The sequence below is a fragment of the Centruroides vittatus genome, unplaced genomic scaffold (genome assembly GCF_030686945.1).
Source record: "Centruroides vittatus isolate TY-2023 unplaced genomic scaffold, ASM3068694v2 contig_880, whole genome shotgun sequence".
Classification (NCBI taxonomy): domain Eukaryota; kingdom Metazoa; phylum Arthropoda; class Arachnida; order Scorpiones; family Buthidae; genus Centruroides; species Centruroides vittatus.
In genome coordinates, this window is record NW_027122572.1 from 1954260 (window position 1) to 1970090 (window position 15831).

The 15831-nt window shown below is 35.5% G+C and overlaps 1 protein-coding gene across 2 annotated transcripts in view; it reads left to right on the forward strand.

Annotated features, from left to right (window-relative positions):
- Tmem131 (Transmembrane protein 131) overlaps nt 1-15831 on the forward strand; it is a 176332-nt gene that overhangs the window by 109054 nt on the left and 51447 nt on the right. For both annotated transcript variants that reach the window (XM_067280042.1, XM_067280043.1), the window contains exons 23-26: nt 2814-3008; nt 3102-3274; nt 3497-3636; nt 14472-14667. In XM_067280042.1, coding sequence (XP_067136143.1) covers nt 2814-3008; nt 3102-3274; nt 3497-3636; nt 14472-14667 — 704 coding nt within the window. The remainder of the gene's footprint in view (nt 1-2813; nt 3009-3101; nt 3275-3496; nt 3637-14471; nt 14668-15831) is intronic.

A 15831-nucleotide genomic window follows, 5' to 3' on the forward strand; every position in this document is an offset into this window, starting at 1 on the left:
TGATAATCTTAAGGAGACACATGGAGGCGAAGAAACTTTTTTGGGAAGCAAGGGTTGGTTTATGAGATTTAAATCCTGAAGTAACTGTTGTAGTGTAAAATTATGTGGTGAAGCAGCAAATGCAGATGTTGCAGCAGTGGCTGCTTTTCCTAAGGAATTTCAGGGTTATTTAGAACAAGGCACCTATTCTCCAGACCTAATCTTTAATGTTTATGAGACTGGGCTTTATTGGAAAAATATACCAGCGTGAACTTTTATTTCTCGTGAAGAACGTTCTTCAGGTTTTAAAGTTGAGAAAGATAGATTAACTCTTTTTTTGGAGCCAATGCTTTAGGAACTTTGAAACTTAAACTGATGTTACTGTATCATTCACAGACACCACATGCTTTAAAGGGTCTAAATAAAGACATGTTATTGAACATAAACGTACTCAGCAAAAAACATAAACTCCAATAACCACCACCTTATAAGTTGCTGAGGGAATTTTTAATTAAGAAAACAAACGTTTTCGATCTATTCCATAGATCATCTTCAGGTTTAAACTGACGAACAAAAATAATTCCAAAGAATGGAACACAAAATATTTAAATTCAAAAAAACCCGACAACGGAGCAACTAATTAAAATTAGAATTAAAGCGCAAAAAATACCCAAATGTAAATTAACAAACACATAACAATATTAAAGTTATTAGTACACGCTAAAAATCATTTAACAGATAATAAAATATTAAGGTTCTCCAAATACGAAACACATCGCAAATCATGAGCCATTTGTAAGTCTCTTAATTGCAAATTTCCAAGCTGATGGTAATCCCTCAGCGTCCCTGGCGTTAATGCATCTATTCTCGAGTCTACTCTTGTAAATTTCTATTTTTTCCGCTGTCTTTGCTAAAGTTGGAGAATATATTTGTTTGACGATTTTCGCCTCTTCCCATCCAACGACGGATTTGGAGAACCTTAATATTTTATTATCTGTTAAATGATTTTTAGCGTGTACTAATAACTTTAATATTGTTGTGTGTTTGTTAATTTACATTTGGGTATTTTTTGCGCTTTAATTCTAATTTTAAATAGTTGCTCCGTTGTCGGGTTTTTTGAATTTAAATATTTTGTGTTCCATTCTTTGGAATTATTTTTGTTCGTCAGTTTAAACCTGAAGATGATCTATGGAATAGATCGAAAACGTTTGTTTTCTTAATTAAAAATTCCCTCAGCAACTTATCAGGTGGTGGTTATTGGAGTTTATTAAATTTTAAATTTATGACAATGACGATAATATACTGCTCTGTTTTATGAACACACAGTTATTTATTATTTTTAAATTTGATTTAATAGTTTAAAGTATTTATCTATAAGAAGAAATGATTTATTGGATATCAAGCTAGCTATTGACTTCATCACAGAATATTTTGAGTTTTTTCATTTTAATCATTTCAAATTTTAATAATCATTTTTGCTTGTAATAACTCATGAAGTTTCCTAAAACTTTTCTAGTTTGTAATAGATACCTTTGATATATTCTAATAATAATTGTTTTTGCTACGAAGATTTTTCTGGTACATTTTCCTTTTTTTTTATTTTCTAGCAGCTTGCACCTTTTATATTTCTAGATTTCTTATCATTATAGTCATTTTTTTCTCTTTGGAAACCATTATTTTTGGGCCAAGTAAGAGATATTTTATAAAGCCTTAACAAATCATTTTTATCAAGTAAAATTTAATTTACATGATTTCAATATAAATATATTGTTAACTCTAGCATTATCAAATTTAAATATAAAAATCCTTTTACTAATAACTTATGATATCACTTGCTAAAGACAAAAACATGAAAAATATATTTTGATAGTTTTTATGAGAAATAAATTTAATATTTATAATATTTCACAAAATAATGTTTTTTATTTTAGATTTAAAAAATTATTTGTTATTTAACATGATTTAAAATTAATACAAACTTTATTAAGTAAATTAAGATGTTTGAGTTCTGAGATTAATGCATATTGGAACTATGAATAATTTATAAAATGAAAATTATAATTGTCAGAATTTGTGTTTAAAAGTTAAGAATGGAACTTAAAATAAAGATTATTATTGATATGTATTGTACATATAAAAATATTAAAATTATGTAGTCATTACAAGAACTTATAAACTATGAAATAATTTGTCATTGATGTATGTTATTGGAATGAAATCCTATAACCTTAGATTTCAGGAATAGATAACTGATTTTTTTTTTCTTAATAAACAATATTGAATGTTGCATACAACTCAACTGATAGATTCTTTATTTTCAAAAGTTTTTCTAACTCACATGGAAGAGTTAGAAAGATTTTGTGGAATTAGGTTCAATTAAACAGGTCTATAATACTAGGAAAGATGTGTTGCCAGTTGCAGTATTTTTTCAAAATTCATTTTGATTAGAATGAGCTTTTCAATAGAAGTGGATAATGATATCTCAAGAAGTTATTGACAATTTCAGTTTGAATTTAGTATGTATTACTTGTCTTCAACAAGAGAACATCATATATTCTATTTCTTTCTTTGACAGTTGTGAGCTAGTGTTCTAAGCATTTATACTTGTGTACCTTCAATGATTTCGAATCAATTTTTATTTTGTCTGTATTGTAACTGTTTTACTAAACAGTAAACATTATACACAGTCCCATTTTTATCACAATTTATGAAATGCTTTTTATGTTTGTTTTTATATTTGTTTCATTGTTAACTTTTGAGCAAAAGTATAATATATATTAATAGTGTGTGTATATATAAATATATATAATTATTTTTTCTTTGTATTAATTTAGATAAGAGACTTTACATTAGAAAATCCTTCTAGTCTTCCAGTATTAATACAAATAGTACCATTAGCATTATATCCTAGTCCAAAAACAGCTATTGAGATGCTATCACAGAGACTTGGAAAAGATGGTAACATTTTAAAAGAAGCAGATAATAATGATCACAGTGCATTTATATTACATGATTTAGAGGAATATAATGTAAGTATTTGAACTGATGTAAAAGTGTAATTTATATGAATGTTTTTTATTATAATAATTATATTTTGTAAATTGTTTTGTTTTCTGTTGTAGCCTAAGCCAGAAAATCCAGTTCCTACTTACAGAAAAACGTTAGAAGAATATTTTGGTGTACAATCACATAGGCATACAATTGCAATGTTATTGACTCCTGGCATGAGAATTAGAGTACATATTGGGTTTGCTCCAAAGGATGATATTCTTAAATCATCATTAATTTTAATAAGGTATTTAACAGTTTAAGTTATGAAAAACATAAGTTATATTTTTATAAATTTTGTTACAATTATTTATTTAAAAATTTAATTATAATATAAAAATCTTAACTGTATTCTAAAATTATTTATTTTAAAAGTGAAATTAGAATAAATCTATTTTTAAAATGTTTATTGCATTTTATTAGAGAGCGTGTTTTGTTTTAATAATTATGTATATAATTTTTTTTGCAGAAATAATTTAACTGTAATGGATGCATTGTTAGTTCAAGGTCAAGGAGGTTATGGACAAATAAAATTTGGCAACAAATCACCTGGGGCAAATTCATCTTTAATGTTTGAATTAACAGACAAGCATCTTAAAGATTGCGATGGTATGTTTTATGTAATAATATGTATTTAATTATTTTATAAGTGATTTTTAAATTGTTACAATCAGTTTGAACATGTTATGTTAGAAGTATAAAAAATGAAACACTTATAAAATTATTTTAAAGTTAAATTAGAATACTTTTTTGAGGTTTTAGGCCTTTTTTTGCTTAGAGAGCACAAAGACTATAAAGCTAAGAATTAGAGTACTGTAGTTATTATTCATTAATAATGAACATTTTTGATTTATCTATATATATAATCGAGACGAGTTGATAATAATAATAATAACAACAATAATAATAATAACAACAATAATAATAACAACTCTCTCATGGTCACCACCTGGTCGTGGTGAGAGAGCCCAGTAATTTTACTGATCCATAGCGCAGTGCAGGCTGGAGCACAAGCTCCTGGTAGGGACACCCATGCCCGTAAGGTCTATGGGGAGAAATGAAGCTAAGAGTGACCACACCCACATTCTAGGGAGATATTTATTATGGTAATAACCAGATCAAAGTGTGATACCAGCTCGGACGTCGCCCGGGTTAACAAGGTCCACGTTTGTGGGTTAGGCAGAGGCTCACGTTCGAAAAATAGGCCACAGTCTCTCTTGGTTGCTCTCTTGGCGAAAGCAGCACCGGCCAAGCATGGCTACTGCAAAGCCATCAACAGATGTGAGGAACCAACCCATCCTTGGTGTTTCTGTGGCAATGCATCCACAGACCACGAAAACTGGAAAACCATGCCAATGGATGAAATGGACAGTAGAAATGAAGGAGTTTATCATTTGTACTTACTACACGATCACAAAACTCGAAACAAACATGACAGCATACAGACAACAACTACACCATAGATTCACACAACAGTATCCTCATCTCACTGTCACCGAAAAAAGGGTTGTTGATCAAAAAAGAACAATTATACACAACAACCTTATTCCACAAACAACACTTGAACTTATAAAACAACAGGTTGCTGATCAAATACATCAACAGACAGAAACATCTAACATTAATGAAGATCATGTAACCTGTCAGGATAATCCAGCAACAAGCATTGATAATAACACACATACAACAATTACCACTAACGATACTACAGACACTTCCTCATCCATCACTGATAACATAGACATGGATTTAGTTAATATGCTCTCACTTATATTTCAGGAAACACTCACTAAATATACAGGCACAGATATCACACAAAGACCACGAATACCAAAAATCAACACTTCAAAGGAAGTAGGAAAAACACTAAATTATGTAAACACTCACTTACTACCACACTACATTCATTCAATTTCTACACTCTCAGACATTCATACATTAGTTTATGCTGGGGCAGTCACAGTAGTGACACAACATGGACTGAAAGTACAATCACAGACAAATACACAGAAAACACAATTCTATCACAAGCCTGCCTGGCAGAGAAGAATAGAAACACAAATAAATGACATTAGACAGCAATTAGGCAGGCTGACACAATACACTAAAAACAACATAACACCCAAATTAAGGAAACAGCTCAAAAACATTTTCAAGAAAATAAAAACACACACAAAACATGAACATCACAACACATGCATTACAGAATATATTGATACACTAAAACAAAAGCTTGCTGCCAAAGCATGTAGACTCAAACGATACAAAACATGTACACCACGAAAACAACAAAATAAATTATTTACAAACAATGAAAAACTCTTTTACAGACAAATTAATAACAAAGCAAACACTGATACACAGCACAGTGGCACACCAACAGAAGAAGAACTCACAACATATTGGTCTTCTCTTTGGTCCAGTGCTGTCACGCACAATGCTGATGCAGGCTGGATCGAGGAGGAGAACAGAGGGAAAAGGGGGAGAAGGGCCGCACTCAGAGGTATAGCCGTTAGGAGGAAAAGGAAAGAAGAGGTAAAGTAATAAGGAGTGTTGAGAGAAGGTGAAATAAAGTGGAATAGGATAGTGTGAAGTTAGAAATTGGAAGTCCATGGGACCATGGGCGCCTAGCATCGCATTTAATAAACAAAACAAAGTACAAAATTGAGTAAAAATACAAAAGTTATACAATACTTAACCGACATATACAGGGGACAGTACAACAGAAATGGCGCGACAATGTTAACTATATACACGCAAAGATAACATAGAACACCGCGAGGTAAAACAAATGACAATAGGTAATCAAAACAAAAGGTACAATGATGTAGGACATTGCAGAGAGGTGGCTGAGAGTAATCGCGACAAAATGGTAGTAAACAAAAACTATAGTGAACAACTACAGGTGGCATTGGACAAATACATTAATCGCGTGCAGAAAGCAGATACATGGCGACACGGCAGACACAGGGCACACAGAACGGGCTATGCCAGAACATTAGTACACAATAAGACAGAAATTGGCCGTGAAAGAGTCCAAAACAAAGTCAGTTTAATATGCCAATGTCCATGGCAAAAGTCTTTAGTGCATTGAAGATATTTTTATTGCTGATCATAGTTGTGTAGTTGCATGGCCAAAGTTCGTTTTCATTTTGGACTGCAGTGATGATAGTCCTGCGCTGCCTGCTGTAGAGCGGGCAGTGCCAAATTATGTGATTTGAGTCTTCGACTTCCGTGGGGGAGCAGGGACACTTACCGTTCGTTTTCTGTAAGAACCTATAAAGGTACCCGCGGAAATTTCCATGACCTGTGAGCAATTGAGTGATTTGAAAGGACGGGACCAGGTGCTTGTTGTAGCGTCTCTGCAGAATGTTTGGGATGTAGTCATGTGTGGTCCTGCCTGTAGTGCTACGATCCCACCTTTCCTGCCAGATGCTGAGGGAGTGCTGGCAAATGTTCGTAGTAAATCAAGCCACTGGAGTAACCTCGAAAGTGTTGTTTCGTAGCCAGTTTGGTGCTGTCCGGGCTAAGAGGTCCGCCCTCTCGTTTCCGTGCACTCCAGAGTGCCCTCTCACCCAGGCAAACTTGAGGCGAATTTTGTCTTTTAGGTTAAGAATAATACGTACACTGTCATGGACGATCTTCAGCTTGATATTGAATTTTTTCAATTGTAGCAGTGTCACGCGACTGTCACTGAGAATTGTGGCGCTCTTGATGTTATGGGTCGCCATATTGTTGGATATCCTAAGTAAGGCTTTGCAGATGGTGAGCGATTCTGCCTGATTCACAGTACAGTGCTCTGCCAACCTATACCTGGCCTGATAGACTATGCTTTCATGCTTCAAGACCACGACAGAACTGCCTACACCAACATCGGTCTTTGACCCATCAGTGTAAACACAGAGGCCTGTGGTGGCTGCCGGACTTTCAAAGGTGAACAGTTCGTCGATAGTTATTCTGGGGTGGTAGAAGTAAGGCTGCGGGCTATAATCTAGGTTATACTTGATAAGATGATCAGAGAAAATGGATAATGTAGAGTTATTCACGAGATGATTTAGTACACTATTAAAGCGGTCGTTGGTGATTTTACCGGTTGTCAAATTAAGTTGCTGGAAAACCCAGACTTTTTCCCTGATTACGATGTCTATAGGAAGGATGTTGGCGATAATCTGAAGAGCGTCTGTTGGGGCGGTCTTATAGGCTTTAGTAATGGCAATTAATGCTAGTCTCTGTGCCGACTGGAGTTTACGCTGGATGTGCACTTTTGCTATGGCAGTACCCCAGACTTCTGACCCATAAGTCAGAATAGGTTCGAGAACCGTCTTGTAGAGCAGCCTGCACGCATTGCTCCCGTACCCCCACCTGTTACGGGCAATGCTGGCCAGAGAATGCATCACTGTTAGGGCTTTCTCATAGGTATAATAGATGTGAGGCTTCCAAGTTAGCCTATTATCCAGTTGTATGCCAAGGTATTTTATTGTATCTTTATTTTTAATGCGGATCCCATCTAACCTGATAGTTGGGCCTTTACGAAGAGGGGTGGTCCTGGGAAAGACAATGCAGCAGCATTTTTCGTGATTGATCTTAAGTTTCCTGTTCTGGCACCAGGACGAGATGTCTTTTAAAATATTGTTGGCCCTTGCTTGCAACACCTCTTGATTCCGATGAGTAAGTGCAAGGACTGTGTCGTCCGCGTAGGCTTGAAGCCTGCAGTGATAGTCTGCAGGGAAAGAGGAGCTTAGATCCAGGAGACTGTTGTGCATTATATTCCACAGAAAAGGCCCGGAGCGAGAGCCCTGCGGGCAGCCCCTATTTATGTTCTTAGTGAGGTAGGTGTGGTTATTGCTGCTAACACTGATCTTCCTGTCACTTAGGTAGCTGTTTAACAAAGCGTAAAGGTTTTTAGGGCAGCCGGTGCTTTTAATGGCGTCGAGAATTGCAGGCCACCAGGCGTGATCAAATGCGCCCTTAAAGTCAATTGCAACCAACATCGTATGCTCGCCTCTTTCTTTAGCCTTCCGAATAAAGTTGACCATGTCGTCCAGAGCGATGATAGCGCTCTTCCCTTTTCTATCCATATTGGTTATTGTTTATGTAGTTGTTTTTCTCACAGTGGTGCTGCAACCTATTGGTCAGCAGCCCATCCAGTATCTTACCAATGACTGGAAGGAGGGAAATTGGTCGAAAGTCTGATGACTTAGAAGGATTGCCAGTTTTTGGGAGAAGCTTAATGGAGGCGGTTTTCCAGCAGTGGGGAAAATAACCCAGCTGCAAGCACTTGTTGAATATAACAGTAAAAGTTGAAGGGATGGCTTCATAGGCCAACTTGGCCATACGGGGTGTTATGAAATCTGGGCCGGGGCCTTTCGAAGCTTGAGATTAGAAAATTCGTTGGCAATTTCTTGATAAGTGAAGAGTCAGTCATCATCATTGGTGCAACAGTTTGAGGCGTTATTTCTGATGGAAAGATGAATGTTGTTATCTGTTGTAGGGTCATCATCGGGAAAGAGGTCCGTGATGATGCTGTCCACTGTGTCTTCGATTGAGGAGCTGGCATTAAAGTTATTCGTCTGAAGATTATTGGGTATTTTGGCATTTTTAACTTTTTTCCTGGCGACATAATACGGGATAGACCAGGGATTTTTACCGCCCATATCGGTACAAAACTTTCTCCACGAGTCTGTACGGGCTTTATTTATCTCAGTTTTGTAGCATCGGAGTTTAGATAGGTATTCCTGCCTGAGAGTTTCTTTTCTGTCTGAATTAGTCTCCCTCCTGAATATTCTTCTGGCTTTCCTAAGGTCGGTTCTCTGGGTGGACAGCTCTTTTGTCCACCAGGGTGCAGATTGTTTCGTTGCCTTTATAGTGGTTGCTGTGTGATACGCACGCAGAATGATGTTCTGAAGCTGCTCGATGACCTCTTCTAGGGCCTTGGTATTGTCGATTTGTTCTACAGAGTTGATGTTCCAGTTGGTCTTTATAATATCTTGATAGTATATCCAGTTGGTATTTTGTTTAATGCACCTCTTCTTTTCTATCCCGGACATCTTGATGCAAGTCACTATGTAATTATGATCACTTACTGAGTGCTCGTCGAGAGTGCTGCATTGGACTCCTTGCCTGTATAGGAGGGGGTTTGCCATGCTGATGTCGACCCAACTCTCTCCTGTTGAAGAGGAGTAAGTGGGCAGAGGGCTGGTATTCAGTGATTGCATATTAAGACTGTTCATGAACTCGACCACTTTGTAGCCCCTCGGATCTTCAGTGGGGCTAAACCAGACCTGGGATTTGGCGTTGAAGTCTCCCACCACCAGGACTGGGAGTCCATTAAGCTGCTGGATTGTGGACTGCAGTTTTTCAAGCGGGTCTGTTAGGTCGTGATAAGGCGAGCAGTAGAAAGAGATTATCATTACCTGGGTGCTGTGATGTTTAATCAGAACGGTGGTGAAATAATTGTTTGTGTGTTGTGGGATAAGCTGGACATCAAGGTTGTTATTGACCAGAATGATGCCAGTAAGAGGGTTTGCAGTCGGATTATTATGATTAAAAACTGGAAGGCTACCAAAGAGGGCAATCTTCTTCTGAAAACAGTACGGCTCCTGTACAGCTATTATGTCTGCATGATGTAGGTTTGTGACTTGCATTGCTTCTGTAGCAGCAGCTTTAGAGCGCTGTAAATTAATCTGGAGCAGTTTCATATTCTGGAAGGGCCTAGAATCCATAATTTGTTTGGACTATGGCTTGCTTCTTTGCTCTGATGGAGTGTTGGCATGTAGAATGGAAGGCATTGTGGTTGGTAGGTTGACGATCTTCTGGGGTAAGCTCTCTGTTTGACAGTTTGCAATTAATACAGCAGGGAGGTTGATCTTTTCTGTTGCATTCACTGTATTTATGACTTTTAGAACAGTGACTACAGTACTGTTTAGAGTCACAGTCATGCGCTATGTGGTTAAAACCACAGCATTTGTAACAGCGCGTTATATGGACATAGTCATCTAGAGTTATGTTGGCCCATAGAATTGAAATAAATTTTTGTTTTATCAACACATTCCTTATGTCCGGTGTCGTGTTAAGGATGACATGCCGGCAATTCTCCCGTACATTGCCATTCCTAATCGAGGTACTAACTCTTGCGGCTGACAGGAATTTTTGCTTCTCTATTGAATTGAGTGATATATTTTGTTCATAGATGGTTTCGACTATACTCCCGTCCTCTACAGAGTTGGGGACGTTTAATAAAATGAGTCTTGGGCGTCTGCCTTCAGAGACCTTTGTTCTTATCATAGACTGCATGTCTGTAAGCTCCCCTATTGCTTTTTCTAGAGCTATGGCATCTGCCCTATTGCCAGTTCTGAAGCACAAGCCGTCCCCTTTCACCTTTCTTATGGCAGTAACTTTTATTTTAAGTTTATTTGGTTTAATATTTGAGGTAATTTTCTTTTCTATTTCACCCATGTTTATCTTGGTTCCTTCAATATCTTTTGGATAAACAATAAGAGCATGGCTGCTCCCGCTCCCTTCTTTTTTAATTTTGTTGTTTATCGATTTATTAATGGATTTAGTAGTGTTGCTAGGGGAAAGGTTAGCCCTAGCAACAGCTGTGTAAGAAAAGGCTTGAGACAAGCCCCGAGGAGGAGAACAGAAACTTGCACAACATACCAACTATGCCCTGTACTGAAATAAACATACATGATTTCCAATGCACTGTTAACAGAACACACAACTGGAAGACACCTGGTGTAGACAACATTCACAATTTCTGATACAAAAAGTTTACATCACTGCACCAGGAACTAGCCAAACACCTAACACACATCATCATCAATCCACTAGACATGCCAAATTTTCTTACTCAGGGCTTCACCTACATGAAACCTAAAAACAACAATACCACAGACCCCACGCAATACAGACCAATTACATGTCTTCCAGCACTACAAATTATTGACATCCTGTATCGCAAACAAAATATACAAACATGTTGAAGAACACGACATTCTAACAGAACAACAAAAAGGTTGTCGTAGAAACCACGGGATGCAAAGAACAGTTACTCATAGATTCAGTAATTCTACGGCAAGCACACAAACAACACAGAAACATGCACATGGCATATATAGACTACAGAAAAGCATTCGACAGTGTTCCACACAGTTGGCTGCTACATATCCTACACATGTACAAAATACATCCATCACTCATTGCATTCTTTCAAAACACTATGCAGCACTGGAGAACACTACATCTCAGGGTTAGTAACACTTCCATACAAACAAACCAAATTTTTATTAGGCGAGGAATTTTTCGAGGAGATTCCTTGAGTCCTCTCTGCTTCTGCTTAGCCCTGAATCTATTATCCAACATGTTAAACAACACGCAATATGGTTACAATATCAGACATGAAAAAACAACACAGTATACACTGTCACATCTCATGTACATGGATGACATAAAACTTTATGTATCCACACAGAAACAACTTCATCAACTCCTACAAATCACACATTCATACACCAAGGATATACAAATGGAATTTGGCCTAGATAAATGCAAAACACTTCACATAGAAAAAGGAATCTTGAAGAAAGAAGGTTTTGCACTTGGAAATGGAGACATTATTGAATCCATGGAAGAGGGCAAGTTCTACAAGTATTTAGGATTCCAACAGGCCAAAGTAACAGAACATACACAAATAAAGCAAAGATTAATTAAAGAATACCAAAGTAGGTTAAATGCTATTCTCAGAACACAGTTAAATGCAAAACACACAGTTAAAGCAATAAACACATATGTCATCCCAGTACTCACATATTCTTTTGGAGTTATACATTGGACTCACACAGATCTTGAGCAACTCCAAAGGAAAACAAGAACAACACTTACTAAGCATAAACAACATCATCCTAAATCCGTCACAGAAAGATTAACCCTTCCACGTAAAGATGGCGGATGTGGCCTGATTGACATAGTTAACCTTCACTACAAACAAATACAGTCACTGTGAGAGTTTTTCTACAAAAAACAAGAAACATTACAGTTACATAAAGCAGTAATTCTAGCAGACTCAAATAACACACCATTAAACTTACACTCACATCATATGGACACAATACACAACACAACATATAAAAAGCATAGACACCATTAAGCAATTGTGGGTTCGAAAGGCACTCCATGGCAGGCAGCCTTATGATCTGGCCCAGGATTTTGTTAACAAAACTGCGTCAAACAGCTGGTTAGCTCTGGGATGCCTCTTTGGGGAGATGGAAGATTTATTGTTGCCATACAGGATCAGGTCGTAAATACTAAAAACTACAGAAAACACGTACTCAAAGATACAACACTCACAAATGACACATGCAGAAAATGTCACATCATGCCAGAAACTATACAACACATCACCTCTGGTTGCAAGCTCTTGGCACAGACAGATTATTTACACAGACATAATCAAGTAGCAAATATAATACACCAAGAGCTTGCCAAGAAACACAAATTAGTAGACATCCACGAACCATACTACAAATACATTCCACAAACAGTTTTGGAAAACAACACGCACAAAATGTACTACGACAGAGCCATAATCACAGATAAAACAATTTACCACAACAGACCAGACATCACACTCATTGAGAAACAATAAAATCACATACATTATAGACATATCCATTCCAAACACTCACAATATACAAAACGCATACACTGAAAAAATTAGCAAGTACACAGAACTTGCCCAGGAAATAAGGCATCTGTGGAGGATGGATAGGGTGCTTATTGTACCTGTTGTTCTCTCTTCTACAGGTGTCATACCACACACACTGCACAAAAGCCTGGGCACATTACAATTGAATAGAAACACATACATCACACTACAAAAGGCCACTATATTGAATACATGTCATATTGTGAGAAAATTCCTGAATACAGACACACACTCTGATACACTTCTTTAATTTCTGTTTTGGTCTGTCCTTGACTTTGGTCTGGCATAGTACACAGCCACTGGTGTTAACCGAGTATATCTCACTTAACCCAACATAATAATAATCAGTGCAGAGCCCAAACAGTTAGGAGTTGAAATTTGAAATTTGGTACACAGTTAGGGTACATCACGAGAACGCACACTGAGAAGGGATTTTTTTGAAATTCCTCCCCATGGGGGAGAGGGACAGAATTAAGTCTTAACACTTCCATCAACGATGGAAGTGTTAAGTAACAATGGAAGTGTCAGCAATGGAAGTGTCAGCAATGGAAGTGTTAAGAATGGACGTGTCAACAATGGAAGTGTTAAGAGAAAGCGATGTGCAAGACGCAGATGCAGTTTTTTTGTTTTTGTGGGAAATTCCCTAATTAGTCTGGAAACAGGGGGACCCAATTCTTGCATTCTGTGAAAACGGGTAAGGTTCTGACTATGACGTAATTATCGTAATTTTTGCTAAAACGGTTAGGAGTTGAAAGTTGAAAATTGGTACGCAGTTAGGGTACCAAATTTAAGTACCAAAGTGATAGTAACAATGGAAGTGTCAAAAATGGAAGTGTTAAGTAACAATGGAGAACAAGAGAAAGCGACGTGCAAGATTAACGGGTGCTGGATAAAAAAAAAAAAAAAAGAAAGTAATATATTAGAACATATTCAATTTTCAAATTTAAACAGATTAGTTTGGTTTTTCTCGACCTTTCTTCTTTAGAACATTCAATGAAAATCAAACGATATAATCAGAACACATCATGAAAATCGAACAATATTAGAACATTCAATTTTCAAATTTGACCTTTCTTTAGAACAGCGGTTCCCAACCACTGGTCCGCGGACCACCAGTGGTCCGCAAAAGCTAAAATATAGTTTGTGAAAGATTTAAAACTTTTATTCATTTTAAATTGTTATTCCCACGTTGATACAAACTGAATTTAATTTTTAATAAAAATGTTATGTTTTCTACGAGGTATTATAATAGTACTGTTAAAGCATGTTACTCTTGAGTTTAACAATACTTATGTTAAAAGTTTTGATTAAAGTTTATTTTTAGATTGACACAGTTTATTTTTCTTAAATTTTGTGGTCCCTGCTAACAACAATGAAATCAAAGTGGTCCCTGGTCAGAAAAAGGTTGGGAACCGCTGCTTTAGAAATACTTAGTTCATTGGTGAAATTACTCTTTTTCTTTTATGACTATAACGTAATAATCTTAATCTTCGCTATCGTTACTTTTGCCCGAGCAACACCGGTCCTACCTGCTAGTATCATATAATTTTGAATATTATGAATATCAATTACTTGTTAATAAGGAAAGATTTTCAAGTTTTAATAAACAAGTATTTTTCCTTTCAATTATGTTTTTGAAATAAAAATAAATAAATTTTCTATCGTCTGAAATTGTCCTCTAAATTTATCATTGTATAATTTTTATTTTAAAATGTTTTTAAAAATTTTATTTTTACAGGAAATAAGAATAATAGGTTTATGCAACCAAATTTCACTGTACGAAGAGCTTTTACAGCTCGGAATACTGGAGAATTGCCAATTTATATTAGTGGATTTTACATAAATGGAATACCTTGTGAAGGTTATGGGTTTAGAATATTAAATTGCCAAGGGTTTGAATTAAAACCTAATGCAAGTAAAAAGATAGATATTGCGTAAGTATCATCTAAATAAATGTTTTTAATGTATGTATTTGTGTTAGTTATATAAATATATAGCATTTTATACATGTATACATAAATATGTGTATAAAATGCTCTTAAAATTTAAAATTAATAAAAGTAAATATGATAAAAACTTAAACTTTAATAAGTAATCTAAAATATGTGCATGCAAAACTAGATTTAAGCATTTTTTTAGTTTTTACACCTCAATGCATGTATTATTGCATCATCAATCAAGGCATGTATTATTTTTTAAATTGAGATAGGACATTGTAACCAGAGTAAATATCATTGTGATAGGCTTGAGGATGGATTACACTTCCTGAGAACAGAAAAGAGAAGAGAATTGTCTGTTGTCTTTTCTGTTATTCTCTTCCCATAAGCATAAGAACAAGGAGAAATGTGCATGCCCTTTCAGTACCTGTAGTTTCAAATAAAACTTTGAAAGTGTACCTGAGTCATAAATGTTTTTAAAAATGAGAATATATTCAATTAACTAATTTGAGAGGAAAGAAAGCAGATGATAATATAATTTTATAAATGAAACTAAGAAAAATGATTTTAAAGTGAATTTTTGATATTTTAGGTAAATTTTAAATAGCTATAGCTGTCACACTATCTATCTATTTGTATTTGATTAACATAAAATGTATAAATGATAAACTTTGATTCATTGAAGTTAATTCTGCTCTTGTTCTAATCATTTTAGTTTTACAATTTCTATGTTGAAAGATGAAAAGGATTGTGTGCTATTTACATAGAGCAAAGTAGAGCCTCTGTTGACTTTTCTAACAGAAAGAGAACAGAAATATGTTACTAGAATGTGTGAAGTGTTACACACTAAACTTATTTTGTGTCATTTTGACTTTCCTTTATCATTTTTACAAAGTATAAACCAGCTCTTATTTTACTGACTACAAAAAATTCTTTGGTGTGTAAAAAGAAGGAACTTGTTATACTCAATTTGTGTTTGTTTTCATTGTGCTGCAAGCAGTCTTTTTGCTGTAAAATCAAAATAGACATATAAACAGATGTGCAAATTTTGAAAGAGCTTAAGAGTATCAAACTTGATCTCTTTTGAAGCTCAAATTCAAACAAGTAATTTACCCAAGATGGTATCTAAAAGTTGACATTTCTGTGAGAAAAATAGAAATT